Source organism: Labeo rohita, chromosome 11 (genome assembly GCF_022985175.1).
Source record: "Labeo rohita strain BAU-BD-2019 chromosome 11, IGBB_LRoh.1.0, whole genome shotgun sequence".
Taxonomy (NCBI): Eukaryota; Metazoa; Chordata; class Actinopteri; order Cypriniformes; family Cyprinidae; genus Labeo; species Labeo rohita.
Window position 1 is genome coordinate 10,039,814 of NC_066879.1, and position 17,949 is coordinate 10,057,762.

General features: G+C 35.7%; 1 protein-coding gene across 7 annotated transcripts in view; it reads right to left on the minus strand.

Moving 5' to 3' along the window:
- lrp1aa (low density lipoprotein receptor-related protein 1Aa) overlaps window positions 1-17,581 on the minus strand; it is a 170,031-nt gene extending 152,450 nt beyond the window's left edge. For all 7 annotated transcript variants that reach the window (XM_051122933.1, XM_051122930.1, XM_051122929.1 and 4 more), the window contains exons 1-2: window positions 17,162-17,581; window positions 2,561-2,683 (exon numbers count right to left, since the gene is read on the minus strand). In XM_051122933.1, the coding sequence (XP_050978890.1) occupies window positions 2,561-2,683; window positions 17,162-17,258 (220 nt within the window). In that variant the 5' untranslated portion in view covers window positions 17,259-17,581. The remainder of the gene's footprint in view (window positions 1-2,560; window positions 2,684-17,161) is intronic.
- Between the last annotated feature and the right edge of the window lie 368 nt (window positions 17,582-17,949).

Consider the following 17,949-nt stretch of genomic DNA (forward strand, 5'->3'; position numbering starts at 1 on the left):
GACCCAAATAAATTAAATATGTTGGGAAGAAGCAATAACATTGCTGTCAGACCAGGAAAAACAGACTAGCTGGAGTCGCTATGCAGATAATAGAAAGAGGTCGTCTATCAACTGAAGGCATTTCGTTGATCATAACAGTGATATAAATTTGTTGTGTTGCACTGAATATAGGGGATATGAAAACAGAACTGGTACTCGCAGTGTCCTCTTGATAGCATAAACAGATATAGGCAAGGCCACATGAAGTCAATGTCATTAGAACTGATCAGACTAAACAAAAAGAGCAAAAGAACATGTGCTTCAGGTCAAAGTCATCTGGGAAACAGAATGACCACTCAGAGAAACCAAACAGTGATACGTCCTATCAGACACACATAACAGCTGTGTACAGCCTGTGGTGGGAATCAACCGCACTCAGATTTCGAATCTGAAATCATATTTCTACCCTTACCAAAAAAAGTATACTTCAAGTTTATTTTATTAAGTATACTTAAGTAAAGTTCAAGTATATTTTTTTAAGTATACTTTATGTAGTAAGTATACAAATATCAGTGTTCTAGTAGTATACTTGTCAGTGTACTATTTGGCCCACATTATAGTATATGAAAGTATACTTTTAAGCATACTTTAAGTGTAACTTTGAGTACAGCTAGTTTACATTTATATTTTTAGATTGTACTGCAACTATACTAAAAGTGAACTTATAGGTATTTTGATAGTTTACTAATTAAATACTTGTAGCATTATTAGTACACTTTGAAGTACAGTCTCAGTAAACTACTAGTTCAGCAATTTTATACTGCAATTCATCATAATTATAAGTTTTCTTTAAGTGAACTTTACATCGTACTTTAGGTTTACTACTATGTCCCTATTTAGGTATTAATTTGTATATATTTTGTTATATGAATATCTGAACATACAAAACATCAAAGGAAAGAACAGGGTATCTGCTTGTAAACAAAAATATTTTTTCTAGCTTCATGCATTCTTTTTTATAAACACTTAATTGTGGGTGTTTCATAAATAAGGGGGGGGAAAAGAAGAAATAATAACATTTTGAGCAAAAAGCTTGCATTGGATTCAGAATGATAATCAAAACGTAGATGGAATCAGTCCAAACTCCAAAGCTTGACAGTCATTATTACCTCTTCATGAGACGACATTTTATTCCACAACTTTACACAGTTTTGATGCTGTTTTATGTCAGATGATCATGTTAGATTACATTTGGAAGCATCCGTTGTTTCGGTTTCTTCTTCGTTTGTGTTTTGGAAATTCTGTACATTAGATGTGTGATAGTGCCCCTTAACCATACAACATGGATTCCTGGAGTAAGTATAGCTTAAATATATTTTGACTTTTTCTAAGTATAAGTTAAGTATACTTAAATGTCATTTTAAGTATATTTCTGAGAAGCACATAAAGCATATTTATGAGAAGTGCATGAAAAGTAGACCTATTTTTAGTTTAAAAGTATACTAATAGCACACTTGAATAAACTTCTCTTTTTCGTAAGGGGCATGAAAGAAAAAAAAGGAAAAAATGGCTAAAAGCTCAAACTAATGATTTTTTTTTAAATTCAGTTTAGTTAAATGTAGAAAATATGATTTGAGGACAGAAAAATAAATAACCAAAAATATTTTTTTTTATTAAATTTTGACACAATTTGTGTAAAAGAACTGGTGAAAGCTTACTTACTTACTTAAAAATACAATAAAAATAATAATAATAATGTAAATATAAATTAACTTTGCTAATGTTTTGTTATGGAAAACAACTGATTGCATTTTTTCTTGCCAACCTAACAGCATTTTGGGTGGTATTTGTGATAACAATAGATTTTTTTTTTTGCCTCAGCATGTGGGAGTTTTAGCCCAGATTTTTTGTCTGAAAATATAAGCAATGTTTGTAAAGGATTCTCATAAGACAAGTCAACATTAAACATTTCTCTTAACTTGAAAAATGATTGCATGTTGGATTAAATTAAAATAACCAAAATTCAATATCTGCCACTGTACACAGTGGCTGCATGGATCATGAAAATGTTGCAGCACATAGAGCAGGTGTTTAGGAAAGTGCTGTGGTGGGGTTGACTTTTTGGTGTTTTTTTTTTTTTTTTTTTTTTTTTTTGGGGGGGGGGCAATCTAAATGGCCTTTTAAAATGACATCTACTATCTAAAAAACATTTTCCAATGCTCTGAAATTCTTGATGGATGGCTTGTGCATTGCTAACACATGCCTGCTCACACATCTATGGACAATTTACTCTCTCCAGTTTAGTGTTTTTTTGGATCATAGAGGAAACTAGAGCCCCCAGACGAAATCCGCAAACACACAGGAGAACAAACTCACGATCACAAGGTCTCCAGCTGGGACTTAAACCGAGGACATATTCTGGGAAAGTTTGATGCTACAGAAGGAAATGCAGAACTGCAGTCATTACCTGTACATACTGCTACAATTATTTGCAGGCCCTGTGAGACTATCAGTGTACTGAAGGTCTAAAATGCAAATAAAACCTCAAAGCAGCTGATGGCAGAGAAACAGTAATACGTACAGACATCTGGGGCCTCGTCCGATCCGTCAGGGCAGTCCTTCTCCCCGTCACACCGCCAACCCTTTGAGATACACGTCACCTGATCCCTGCAAACAAACTGCTTGGGGCTGCAGGTTTTTGGAGCTGCAAGAAAGAAGAGCCAAAGCAAAGAATGAGTGAATGTATCAACCATGCATTCAGCTATTAGCACCGCTAACTTATTACTTGTCTGAAAAAAGAGCATATATGTGACACATGTATAATTAACAGAAATCAAACAGCCCATGAGAATGTCTGTGGTCTGGCCAGTGTTTGGCAGTGTACGAGGACGCCAAGTACTGTCAGTTTACCACTAGTTGCTGATGTCTGTTTCAAAACAAAATAATCACAGCCAAGCCTATCTGCCTGCCAGACTGTTTTTCCCCAGCCTGGGCATTACCGCTACAAGGCCGACGTCTGACTTCTATTCTGGTCCAATACGGTTCAGAATAAACAAAAACAAAAAATACCATTTCAAATCTACTCTAATAAAAGTAAATCATTGAGTTAAGCCCAAATTAATTCCAGAATTCAACATTAGTGAATATAGAATGTTGTTGTGTTTTATAATAACAGCTTGAAATCAATGTTAAAACTAGTAAATGAAATGGTCTAATTATTTTTTACTTTAACTACACAAACATGACACAGGATGAGAGATTGAGCAAGCTAGTGAGCATTAGTGTTGTAGTGGTAACTTTGAATTTAGAAAATATTTCTGAGTTACAGACAAAATTTGTGGGGTTTTTTAAGACTGACATAAAATATGTCACACACCTGGTATTTTTGTAATACATCATAAAATAATGATTAATCTCAGAGTTGGTTGGTCTGGTTCAAGGTTTAGTACTCTTTATTAAAGAAATGTCTGAAATTCCTAATGGAGAAGACGAATGGGAAGAGTATTTCCAGAAGCCAAGCCACTGGAAAAGGGGGTAGACAGTGTTGATCTGTTTCCCGCTCTCCTGACTGTACACGTTTAGAGTCAAAACCCGCGTGCTTCCACACATCCAGGGGTCAGTGTTCCCACACCAGTGCCAGTGATGCAATGAGTCTAGAGGCCATCAAAGGACATCTTGTTCTGGTTTGGCTGCAGAAGGCGCAAAAAATGTGACTGCTTTTCATTGGTTGTCTATTTGGAATCAAGTGCAAATTCATTCCAGACCACCTTCTCAAAAGCTCTCTAAAAACTTCCAGTCTGCTATCTGCACCGTACCTCCAGACATAAGCAGCAAGAAAACAGACCTGACTATCAATTGCAACTTCCTCCACCACACTGAGTTTCCATCTACAGGAAAAGAGGGTGGAAACTTAAAACTCTATTCTATTCTATAGCAATTCTATGAAATTTTCTAAATAAAAATTGTTTCTACATCAAATTTAGACCTATGACTTATTAGACTTATGATCAGCTTCAGGTTTCAGGTTATTTTTGACCAACTATGCTTTGAGCATAGTTTTGCAATTATTGATTATGACTATATTATGAAAACCTTGAATTAGCATATCTAGAATCAACTTAATTGATCTGCAGCCAAAATAGTTATACTCTATGCTGAAAAATATAATATTAATAATAATAATAGTATAATAATTTACACCTAGAAATTGCTTGTAAATGCCATTTTTAAAGGATTAGTTCACTTCCAGAACAAAAATTTACAGATAATGTACTCACCCCTTTGTCATCCATGTCTTTTTTCTTCAGTCGTAAAGAAATTATGTTTTTTAAGGAAAACATTTCAGGAATTATCTCCATATAGTGGACTTCAATGGTGCCCCCAAGTTTGAACTTCCGAAATGCAGTTTAAATGCAGCCTCAAATGGCTCTAAATGATCCCAGCCAAGGAAGAAAGGTCTTATCTAGCGACACAATTAATCATTTTCGAAAACAAATTGACAATTCATACACTTTTTAACCTCAAATGCTCGTCTTGTCTCGTCTCTGCGATGCACATGCATAGTCTGTGTAGTCCGGGTCAATACAGTTAGGGTATGTCGAAAAACTCCCATCTCGTTTTCTTCTTCATTTTCATCACTGTTTTACCTTTTTTTTGTAAAAGGTGTTTGATCTTCTTTGCATGTTCATTTTTTACCCAGTAACACTGGGTTGGTACTGGCGATTTTGAAGTCGGGGAAGAAAACAAAATGGGAGTTTTTCAACATAACTGTCTTGAACTGGAAAAAACGGAAGTTCAAGCAGGCAAAAACAAGAATTTGAGGTTAAAAAGTATATCAGTTCTCAATTTGTTTTTCGCAAATGACCGATCTTTTTGCTAGATAAGACCCTACTTTCTTGGCTGGGATTGTTTTGAGCTGCATTTAAACTGCATTTTGGAAGTTCAAACTTGGGGGCACCATCGAAGTCCACTATATGGAGAACATTCCTGAGATGTTTTCCTCAAGAAACATAATTTCAAAGAAAGACATGAACATCTTGGATGACAAGGGGGTGAGTAAATTATCTATAAATGTTTGTTCTGGAAGTGAACTATTCCTTTAAGAGTAATAGTAAGTAACATTCAATTAAACATGAATTTTTAAGTAGAAAAACTGAAATAGTATTTTCTTGTAAGGCATACTTCAGTAATTCTTAACTTGAAAAATCGTTTTACAGTGTAGTTTAAAAATTATGAATGTTTATGTAAAGGGTTCAAATTTCTGATGAATATGCAGACAAAAAATGCAACAGCTAACATTCTGAAATGTTTCAAAAATGTTAGTGGCAGGAAATTAAAGTAAACCCGCATGGATTTCAACACTAAACATTCCCAGTAGTCTGTTTCTCTTTAAGGTGACCACGCACACAGTATTTATTTATTTTTTATACCATATATATTTTTCTTAAATAAACTTGACCATTGGTTATTTCAGAACATTCCAGGGCTGCAAAGACATGAAGGGCGTCTTTATGTGGCTTTCTAACAGCGAGGAAAAAGTGCACACATATACACATAGTACACTACCACAAAACTTCTGATCAAGACAGTAAAAACAATAATTCAGTTTTACCGAGTTCTGACTCAGCTGAGAATTCTCTGCTCTTTTAACACCATCAATGGATTATCTGTTCTTATGTTCGTCTGGTTCATTTTACCTCAGTGATTCTAACATTCTTTACACATACTAACTGCGAAACTTGGATACTCAAGCTGAGGCCCTGGAGAAGTGTGCATATGCAGTGCTGAAGTGAACTGCAGCTGTAACGGCAGTGGAATAAATGGGAGCATTTACATGGCGTCATAAATCAGACTCTATAACCAGCAGCAGCCGTCCAACTGCCGGGCAGGAAGAGGAAGTGGTTAGCAGGTTATCTGCCACACTTCACTTAGACACATCTTTAGACAGCCTGACTCATTAATGGGGTTAAATAAACCCTTCAACAAAAAAGGTGAAAGTTGTCAACACTCTCTTTGGTTTCTCTCTGATTCTTTGTTATACACAGTATTAGAATGTTTTGAGACAGCTCAGATATTGATATATCACTATAACACACATTCTGAAATCATTCATTTTCAGTATTACTGCATAACATTGTTTTATATTCTGTCTATGCAAGTGATCAACTAAAGCTCTGCTTGTTATTGATTTAATTAGGTTAAAAATCTAAAAAAGTATTTATGTGGCATTTGATATGTTACCTTAATTAAAAACCGAAAGTTCTTAATTATTTTTCATTACTTTTATTTACTTGTTTTGTTAGTTAGTTAATCAGCACCAATGCCAGTGAAATTTCATGTATTAGATACTAATTTTGATACAATAAAATTTGCTATTAAACACATTTTAAATGTGTACCTAATTTATTTGTGTAAAAAGTTGAATATAAATTAAAGTTAAAAAATATAAATGAATACATTAAATCAATGGTATGTAACCATCAAGCATTTTTTTAAACTTATGTAAACATTGCTTCAAAAAGGATAAGTAAACAGTCAATAATAGAAAAATGACCAAAGAAAGACTTTATTTATTTATTTATTTATTTATTTATTTATTTATTTATTTATTTATTTATTATTTTATTATTATTTGCTGTATGTATATTAAGTGTAGCATGTATAAAATTTTTTATTATTATTTCTTCTATATTAGGAAGACATGTCTGGGGCTTTAAGTCTTTAGTGTTCTGATGTTAAAGAAACAATAGCATGTTCAAATGGTAGATCTCAAGAAAAGAATAGATGAAAATATAACAGCACTTTAACTATCATGGAAAATAAAGTTAGAATTAAGCTAAAGTAACCCCATTAAAGATAATCAAAGACATTCATCACAGAAGAAACACTGATTTTTTTTTTCTTAAAGATGAGCAATGATTGCCTCGTCTGGAGTCTCTAAAGTAGGTGAACAGTGAATAATACTGTGAGTAATAGGCTGTAGTTTGCAGACGGTATGCGACTGTAATTACATTACGAATATAGAAAATTGGATCAGAGCAAAGGAAAAGAACAATAAAGAGAAGATAAAGAAGGTAAGAAGGGAACAAATTGAGTGTTGGAGACTTGTGGAGCACAGCTCAGGAGAATGTCACACATGCTATCAATCAGGTCTGTGTGCTGTTCAAAAAATGAACTGGGAATGCCTTTTAAATTACAGCTTAATTCCTGAATTTGAACTGAGGTAGCAGACAGGATTCAGAATTGCAATTCAAGTGAGATGAAGATTTAAAAAGTCCTGCAATTTAAAGACATTCGTTCATGTCATTTTAATTAGAAAAAAAACAAATGCAACTTTAATGCATGTTTTTGGTCTTACTGGATGTGAGTCTGTATAATATCTAATCAAAATGTAATAACTTGTTATTCTTCATAATTTGTGTGCACAGAATTTTACACCTAAATATTTTACTAAAACATTAAAATGGCTTGTTTTAGTTAAAGTATTGTTTTTATTAGTTTTTTTATTATTACTATTATTATTACTGTAGTGTAAATATAGACACAGACGTTTGATTCTAAATATATGTAGCTTAGTAAATGGTAAATTGAGTCCCTCATTGAATTTGTGCTAGATAAATATAACTCCTTGTTAGTAACTTTTGTTAGTAACACAAAACTGCCACAATTCTACAGGAGACACCTTTGGTGTGAATTTCCTGCCTGATAAAGACAATACTAAATTGGAGACAATGTACCAGAAAAGGAGGAAAACACAGACGGCAAAGGAAAGCAATAACTCAGCTACATTACAGGTATGTACGTGCACACATGCTGGATCCACAGGAGAGCACTGGCAACTTTGTGGCAAAATAGAATTGAAATATAAGCAATAATATCTGCAGCCTGAGTAGGTGTGGAAAGCAAACAGTTCCACATGCCAGAAGGTGCAAATGTTCTTCTGTTGAAGAAAAATCCCAACTGATACTTAACAGTAAGGGTGGGCAGCACGACCAAAATCCTTTGACAAGGTATGAGTCATTTGATATCAACAGTAGCAACATCATTTTGCTGGAAATTATGATATAGGAGAATATGTTTTGCCCGCAGTTGCTACATGAGTCTGGTGTGGGATTGTAAAGTTTAATTTATTACATTTCTGTTTTTTAAAACCATCACAGAAAATGACCTTCATCTTACACAATATGATATCATCACTTCCTGTCAGCAATCAGACAAATTCGGACAAATTCATCTGTAATTTCCTCTATTCCCTGTAGTGCGACAGAATAGTCATGACATATTCACAATGATTTGGCTGGCTATATAAAATGTAGTAACAATTAACATGGAAAATACAGGGAACAGTGCAAGGCAATCCTAGAGAAAGTTAATTTCTCAGCAGGACAATAATCTCAAAACAAGTTCACATTTAAAGTGAAATGTGAATGTCCAACATAGACTCAAAGCTAAAGCCAAGAAAATGTGCCAAAATCACACATGAAGAATGACTTTGACTTAAAGCTGTCATTGTCCAATGATTTTTAGGAACTTTGGCCACATGTGTTTTAGAATATCTGAAATAAACCCTGGTGTTATAGTGACTAATCTTTGCAAGTTCCTTTAACGTTAACATTAGCCTCTTGAGGTTATCGGGGGAGTCCTCTCATACATGTCCATTAAGCCATGCACGGAGATGCAGTTGTGACAACCAAAAAATGCATGGTTTATTAATCGCAATCTTTGGTTTACTTTCCAAAAAATACAACTTCCAATGTGAAAATATGGTACAATGTTATTGAAGAAACCGTTGCTATCCACCCTCTAACCCTATCCTGCCAAACGATGCTAGTAAATTATTATGATCTGTCGTAGCAACGCGTAGAATAGGAGGAGCAGCTAAATTCACATGACCGGTTATCCAGATGATCAAACATTCAACATAAAATTTCCTTAAATATTTCAATCATGTTTCAAATAAAAAACAAATAAATGTAACTTAATCAATAATTAAATATGGCTCCAACAAGGTGTAGAATCAAGGAAATCTATAATACCTGTTATATTTACTTTTGACTTTCACATTCATCTCAATAGCACTTGCATGACTGCTACAGGGCCACTCAGAAGGTTTGAAATCATGGCGGCTCAGTTTTGCTTCCAAGTCCTCATGCAGTGGTCCTAGATATTGGATTTTAGGTTTTAAAGCAATGTTCCATTTATGGGTATCAATTAGGGCTGGGCAATATGACAAAATTCTTATGTCACAATATAAGTAATCTCATATCCCTATAACGATATATATCATGGTATAGTACCTTTTTTGTACCTTTTCTGCTACCTGGTGGATTTCCTCCTCTACTTTGGCCTGACACTTGTGATACAAACGAGGCAACTCAACTTGTGTAATGTGTACCTGGAGTCGAATGTCAATGCACAAAACCCCTGTTTCTCGACTGTGTAAATTGGGACCATGTCTTAGCAGATGTAAGTGCAATGGCTTCTGTTATCTAGGGTTGGGCTGATAGACAATGCCATGGTCCATCGCTGATGGCTGACAGACATCACAATGTTGAGGCTGCATCGTGATTCCCCCTGCAATCTGCCGCATCCAACTACCGTGTTCAGAAAGAAAATGTGTTCTACAGAACCCCAAAAGGGAAAAAATACGAGATGGGAGGAAAATATATTCCGATACTTTCTCCCAGTTATATTGTTAGGTAATTGTACTGTATATAAATTGTGGCGAACAGGGAGCCACTATTAATATGCGGGGCATTAAAACTGATTTTAAATGCACAATTGCTTTTTACTTTTACTTTCAAGATTTGCACCTGCTCTGTGTATACTAAAGCGGCAGTACTTGCCACGCATTTTATAAGATTAGATGCTTGTAAGTGGCGCCCAGGATCTGCAAATCATTCGCCATCATCCTCAGTCATCTCTCCTTCTTCTGTTTATGTGGTAAGTGAAATTATATATACAATATAACAGGCTACAGCTATCAAGGATCTAACCATGTCCCTTAAGTGGCTCACGTTCATTTATTAAAACGCGATCTTTGTGGTGGCGTGTAAGATTGCAGTCATCCAAATGATGAAAACATATTACTGTAAACAATGTTTTTTTACGACACCACAAAATACACGATAGAGCATAATATGGAACGATAGACTTTTTATTTCGTCAATCCGATATATATTATCATATCGCATAGCCCTAGTATCAATACCCTTCAGTTGAGTCTGGCAATGTTTCTGTTTGCTGTTTCCTAGTTAGCATAAACTGGCAACATCACATACAAGATGAGTCAGTGTTCATCTCTATGTGAAACTGCACCTGTCACAAAACATGAAGACACACTGTACATTATATAATCAGATTTTCCACATATGTGTTGCCACATGGAGTTTGAAATCCTTCAGACGTCCTTTATAAATGTCTTATTATAAATATTCTGCTAAAATGCTAAAAGTTTCCAATTCATGGTGGATTTCTTAGGTGGACGGTTTGCATTGTATGCTTTTAGTTTGTCTCTTACGTCAGTGAAGGTCTATCAGATGTGGGTCCTGACTCACACGTATAATTTCCTATTTGTGAAATAGGAAACTGTGCATTTATAACGGGTCAGGGTTTCAGATTTAGTCTTGCTTCAGATTTTTCTGTTCTTTCTCACAGTTATGACAGATAGTGGTTACAAACTTAAAATCCACTGTATAAACACTGTAGCGTCTGAAACATTAGTTACATTAAAAGCAGTGATCCATGGCTGTCTCAAACACCCATTATAGCCTTCTGTTTAGACACCAGTCTAGCCAAGTATGACAGCTATTCACTGGCAGTGGACTTTAAACCTCAAAATGTTAGGTTTCTGTAAACAATAACACAAACACAAAACCAAATTAAAAATGCAACTGCACTGAACTTCAGGTGGAGACAGGATGGTGGCATTCTTAGTAATTTAAATATCTATAGCTATAACTATACATCATTAAAATGGATATAGCCAATATTCATGCATATCACAACTGCATTGCATTTCAGTTTCACCTTTAGGACATTTCAAACATTTTGATCAAAGAAGCATGTTATCAACTTAAAAAGTTCAATTAAGTGGAAAATGAGAGAATTTCCACCCAGAGATATGCCACAATCGACAGGGAAAGAACAACACGCAGCTGTAAAGTGGATGTTACCAAAGCAACTACTGTGTGTTTGCTCTTTCCAATCAGTGGTAATTTGAGAAATCAGTACCCCCTACCATGACCCAACAGAAACGTTGTGTCTTGTCTCAAGATAGGAAATGGCTTTTCCTTTAAGCACACCTCCACTCTTTCACTAAAGTTTCAAAGGAAGACATTTATTCTGTCACTGCCTCAGCCTTATCTGCACTAACAAATCCAAATCTTAAACAGCAAGTTTATGGGACGCAACAGTCTCTATGTTCCCTCAGCTCTTGCTTCAGTGCTGTTTTCCTCCATCTCAGCCTGCTGGCGGCCGAGCGAGGATCTGAGTAATGTGACAGCTATGGCCCTGTGAGCTCAGTGTTTCCAGCCCTGCGAGCTCCAAGAACAGCTCTGTTGTCATGAACACTGCTAAAACAGTCTTCACCCTCACTAACACGTTAAAGATGGCAAGCACTGTCTATGGGCTGAGATGGTCATCACAGAACTTCTGAAGTGTAGAGCGCCACTTGTTTTTCATAAGGAATAACGCTCCTGAAAAACATCTCAAACCAGTTTAAACAGGTTTGCCTCTCTTGCTTAGTCACCCATCCTAATCAGGCTGGTCTGTTGGTTAATTTTAGAGAGATTTGGGGCACTTTTTAGCTGATGAAACAGGGGACAAACTGGCTAAGCAGCTAAACACTGACCTGCCTAAGGCAAGGAAACCAGCTTAAACCAGATAAGGGCAAACCAGCCTTGTATTATTTTCTCTCTTCAGAGGAACATAAAAGAAGATATTTTGAAGAATGTTTGTGCAGTACTTCTCAATCTCATGCACACAGAGAGTGCAAACTTGTTATGAGAGACACATGAACTGTTTGGTGCCACCCAGCACATCATGCCTTCATGCTTTAAGTTTAAATATGTGGAAACACAAATCAGAAAGCTACATTTGGAGGGGAATAACAACATCATTCTAAATCTTATGCCTTCACAGGACTTGATATATTCATCTCCTTTTAACTCATTGTCTTTCTTTTGAAAAGACATTTCCATGACTTTTATATATATATATATATATATATATAAAGTAAGTTTAGTTTTATCTAAAAAAGATGTAACGAATATAAGGCTACATTTTATCATGGTTGCTGGTGAATATGTATCACAGCAGTTTGGAAATGAAATGTTCAGTGAGTGGACATTAAAAAGTTGAAGGGACAGCTCACTCAAAAATGAAAATTCTGCCATTAATTAATCATTTAATTTTTGACCCTGCATAGACAGCAACTCAGCTGACACATTCAAGGCCCAGAGAGGCAGTATGGACATTAATAAAATAGTCCATGGGACACCAGTGGTTCAACAGACAAAAATAGCAACTTTATTCAACAATTTCTTTGACAATAAGGAAGACTTGCAATTTTTTGCCCAGCCTTACTTATTTGAACCAGAATATGCAGACGATGAACTAAAAGAGATGGATCCTGTAAGCAGCACCACACGCATAGTATTATCGTAGCTTCATAACATTACGGTTATACCACAGATGTCACATGGATTATTTTAACGATGTTCTTACTGGGCATTGGACTTGGTAGTTGCGTTTCTATCTATGCAACTAGACTCAGAAAGCTTTTGGATTTAATAAAAAATGTCTTAATTTGTCTTAAAAAGGTCTTACGAGTTTGGAACAAAATAAGGGTGAGTAATTAATGAGAGAATTTTCATTTTTGGTTTAACTATCCCTTAAATGGTCTATGGTGTATGAAAGTAATATACCACCTACATTAAAGTACCCTGCCGTAAACCTAACTAACCAAAAGTCTTAACGTTGCTGAAGCAACAGTGTTATTTTATCTTGCATCTACAATTCTCTGATTGTGTTTAAATGGACTTGTATCCAAGTGCAATGGATACAAGTGCAAGTGCAATGCTGTACCGGGTGAACTAATGAGCAAACTGACTATGCCAGAAAATCCATATACATGTATATTGTATGGAGTTTGTCATGTGACGCAAACCTCAAAATTAGTTTACAAATAATGTACTATGGTAGTTTTTTGAGGTCATAACATAGATTTTTGCAAGGAACCATGTGAAAATAAGCCATTAATAATCTGTGCCTGTCATAATATTTTGTGTAAAAAAAAAATAAAATTGGTTGGTGTTTTATCAACGCTAGTGTTGAATTCAGACGGAAACGGCAGGGAATTGTTTGTACTAGGTTTTTCCAATAAGCCTATGTGTTGTTCAGATTCAATGACTGTGTAAACCCATAAAATAACTTTTTCTGATACTTTTGTAATGCTTTTGTTCTTTTTAGAGCTTGACAGCCCCTGGTCATTGCTGCTTTTATTTTAAGGAAAAGAGCAGTGTCAACATTCTTCAAAATTTCTCCTTATACATTTCTACAGAAGAAAAATGGCCATACGAAATCAGTGATGACAGATTTTCTATTTTTGGATTAGCTTTAAACCTATAGAACAAACAAAGCACCCTAATCTACCAAATTATCTAAGATCATTAAAACACATCATGCAACATTACCCACATTGCCAAGGGGGCCGATGGATAAAAGAGCGGGAAGAGCAGTTCAGTCTTTCTCCTGTCACCTTACTTCAGCTCAAAGTTCTCAAATGCAATTCTCCCCAATCCATGTTACTTACTTTCTATTGATATTTGTAATTTCTTGGATAGCTGATGCAGGTTTCTCCACCAAACATCTTGTTTAAAACAAATGCACTGAGCCTAAGGGTGCGATCAATGTGTAAAGGGTATTTGAGAGAATATCCACCCACTTTTCCACCCTCTCCTCATGCATATTTCCAAACAAATGACCTTTCCCTATCCAGATGTGTTTCACAGTTGAGTGAAGGAGACTGAGGTTGGGGGTGGGGAACACACTCGTCTGTCTCCACATTGTTTATTTCCTCCTTTTTCTGTCTTTCCTGTGCTATGCAGAACATATACAGTATAGTATCTCTTCAGCTCTTATTAAGAGTTTCCTATCAGCTCCAACTCTTGAAATGTCAAACCCTTAGGGGGTAGGTTACCTGTCAGGATATATAAAGACATTGGCTGCAGACAAAACTGGCTGAACAGACTCGAGTGGAAGTTTGTTCAACCCAAGCACAACAGGAAAATTGTATCTTTATCTACTCAGTTGGTCTGCTTCTCACACAAAGTAATGTATATTATAGGAATATAGTGCATGATTGTATAAATTCCTTTTAGGATTTTAGTCGTCATTCATTGTAATTGTACTTTCAGGAGCATTTCCTTTTGTGTTCCACACAAAAAAAAGCCATAAGTCTGGATCTAAAGGAGGGTGAGTAAATAATCCTTTTAGTTTCTCCTTCAACCAAAACAACACTATGAAGTCACATTGTTCAGGATAAACTAAGCAGTTCCGGTGGACTAATGTTGGTTTTTCTAGAGCACATATATGGCTGGATGGCCTATCTAATGGTAAAATATACATAACACAGTTCAATGAGAGCAATTGTGCTGTGCAGCAAATTGCTGAAATTACAGATAACATCACCAAATGGAATTGCAAAAATAATAACAATTTTCTAAAAGACCCCAACAGATAGTCTTTCCCCATCTCAGGGTTGAGCCAGTGTTGGCGCTGAGCTGCTCAGGATGTTTAGACGGTGTTACAGAGTCACAGTGCTTCCACTTTTCAGATGACTCAAGCTGTGAATGGCCTTCTTATAGCTGCATGTTAAGCTTACTATCTAAGGTTGACAGATTTTGGACGACGGCCAAGTGAGTGAAAAGTGATCATCTTAAAATTTTAGTCACTATTAATCCAACTATTCATTTGCCTGTCAGGGTATGCTTTAAACTAAACAATATTACTAGAAAAAAATTTTAGTGGTGTTTAAATTCCTTGTTTTAGAGGTTGCTTTAAAAAGGAGACGAAAGTGTGCATCACCTCAAAGGACCCTGGATACAACAGCAAACTTCTGTGTACTTCTCTGATAGGGGCCCCTTAATTAACACCATTGATGAGCTTAGCCAGCCACTGAACTGAACATGAAGTCTTTCAGCTCAGTGAGAATGAATATTCTATACTGTGGTAAAAGCCACTGTGAGAAAACTGTCTTAATATCAGAATAACTTTAACTGCACATTGCAGTCTGTTAGAAACAAGGAAGTAAATAGTTCACTAAAGAAATAGTTCAACCAAAAATGAAAATTTGCTTAAAATTTATGTTTTAGGACAACCAAGATGTAGATGAGTTTCTTCTTCTGAATAACTGAAATAAAATGTAGCATTACATCACTTGCTCACCAGTGGATTCTCTGCAATGTTTATGTTTAAGATCTTTATCATTAAGGCCTTTTAAATGTAAACCGCTGCAATTATGGAGTCCATAGTCTATAATAATGCTTCACACCAAAATCCACCCACATATTTGTTTAAAACTGTTATTGGACTGATTCGTGAACTGTACATATTACTCTCCTGATTCAAATGAAAAAAATCCTTAATTATGGTTTTGTTTCTTACAAATGTACAGCTTTTAACTTCACAAGACGTTTAACTGGTGGATTGGTGTAGATTGTGGATTATTGTGATGTTTTTGTCAGCTGTTTGGACTCTCATTCTGATGGCACCCATTCACTGCAAAGAATCCATTAGTGAGCAAGTGACGCAATGCTACATTTCTCCAAATCTGTTCCCATGAAGAAATCAACTCATCTAAATCTTGGATGGCCTGAGGGTGAGGACATTTTCAGCAAAACAAGCAGATATATATATATGTGGGTTCGCGTGTGTGAAGATAGATATACTTTGCACACAAACTTGTTCAAACTAGTTTAATCTGCCAAAGCCTCCCCTGAGATGTCCTCAATGTCAAAATAATTTAACAAAATATATTTTTTTTATATTTTGAAATAGTGTGAAATATTTCATCTGTAGTAGGGATAGTCTGTAGTTAATTATCAGGAGCTTTATATAAAAACAATGAAGTCTGTGCTTTGTCCTGTTTTGCAGAGCTAATTAAACAAGTGTGTAGTTGTTTCCAGAGGTAGGATTTACTTCCACACAAACCATTTCACACACACACATTCATCATGAATTTGTTGACTTCAGATCAGCATTTACAGCACTAAAATAATGTACAATTTGACAAGATAACAGTGTGTTTCAGTTCTAAATGATTCTTAATATATCAATATCACAAATCTTGGATCTTGAAGTTCATTTGTCTGCTCATAGCACTTCCACTTTTTGGGATTCAGTACAAACTGTGTGTATGTAAAAATAACATGCAACAGACAGACTGCAAAGCTTTCAAAGAGACGTGAAGGCTCAAAGAAGCAGCAATCCATCATGCATTTCAGTTCAAGGATCACCATTCCTTTCTTTCCTGTACAAATACATATGTCATTGATGGAAAGGGCCTGTTGGACTGCAGATACCACAGCTACTCATGAGAGAGTTCTGATTCAACATAACACATCTAAACAAACCATCTCCTTCATTAAATGCAGACTAAACCTCATCAAAATGACTGGATATGACAATGTCTGCAAAACTCACAGAAATTCAATAGCAAACAAGTTCTCTAAGCTCTTTATTTATTTCCATTTCCAAATGTCCGTAACAGGCATTTTGTCTGGTGTAATTAGTGCACATGATGTGAAAACTGATGTGAAAAAGTTGTATGTGTCATGTTGTATTCTGGGCATGTGCGCTGTGATGGTTCATCCACAGATTATCAATGTATCTGCACTCCTGAGCTGGTTATGTGATGTATGCGCTAGTTACTTCAACGTAAACCGTTATCTAACCATTAAAAGACCTGCCATCTACCTTTCATATAACCGTTTCTTTATTTCTCACTGATGACAATTTATATTCGGTTCAGATAGAGAAAGAAACTGTGTAATTACGCAGTTTGGGTCTCAAAGGAAGCTCTGTATTGATACTATATCTAAATGCAAGGCAACAGTTGCTGAATTGTGGGTGTTGTATGATGATACATATGCCAGATGAAAAACCATCTTCGTACACTCACCATCTATTGCCCTTGCCGGAAGAACCACCTCCAAACTGTGCAAAAACCCCAAAAAGAACAATCCGACAAGCAGCCTGCCAGCTGTGAAGCGCAACATTATATGTCAACAGAAAAAGCCCAGAAACAAAAGAGCAAAATAAAATGCAAAAGCAGGGTCCGATGATCCAGTAAAGCTGCAGTCTGATCACGGCTGATGCGCCTCTCCAAATGCGCACACTGGCGCAAAAGGCTTCTTCTGGCACACACGATTCACGTATTCCTTGAATGCATGGCACAACCTATGGATGATATATGTCTGATACACGGCATCACCATGGAGACAGTGCGCTCAAACCATTCCTTTGTTGAGGATGACAGCCAGCGCTCCGCTCTGTGCCAATGACACCTATGAATGCGAGCCCGATTCTCTCTGTTGCTGCTGGTAACAGATTGGGCGAAATGTGTGGTCCAATCCTGAACTAGTGATGTTCGGACTCGTGATCCGGTTCACGTTTTCATGAACCGGTTCACGAGTCGTACATAGATTGGTTCAAGAAATCCAACTGGTCTGGTAATCGTTTCTCGGGTGATTTGATACTGCGGTGAAAGATTATATCCATCAATATTATATTCACATTATATATATATATATATATATATATATATATATATATATATATATATATATATATATATATATATATATATATATATATATAATGAAACAATATCTCTCGTTGCCTTTTTGTTTATGTTGTATGTTATTTTGTGTATTTATTATACTCAGTGTGACTGATTGTAGCCATTAT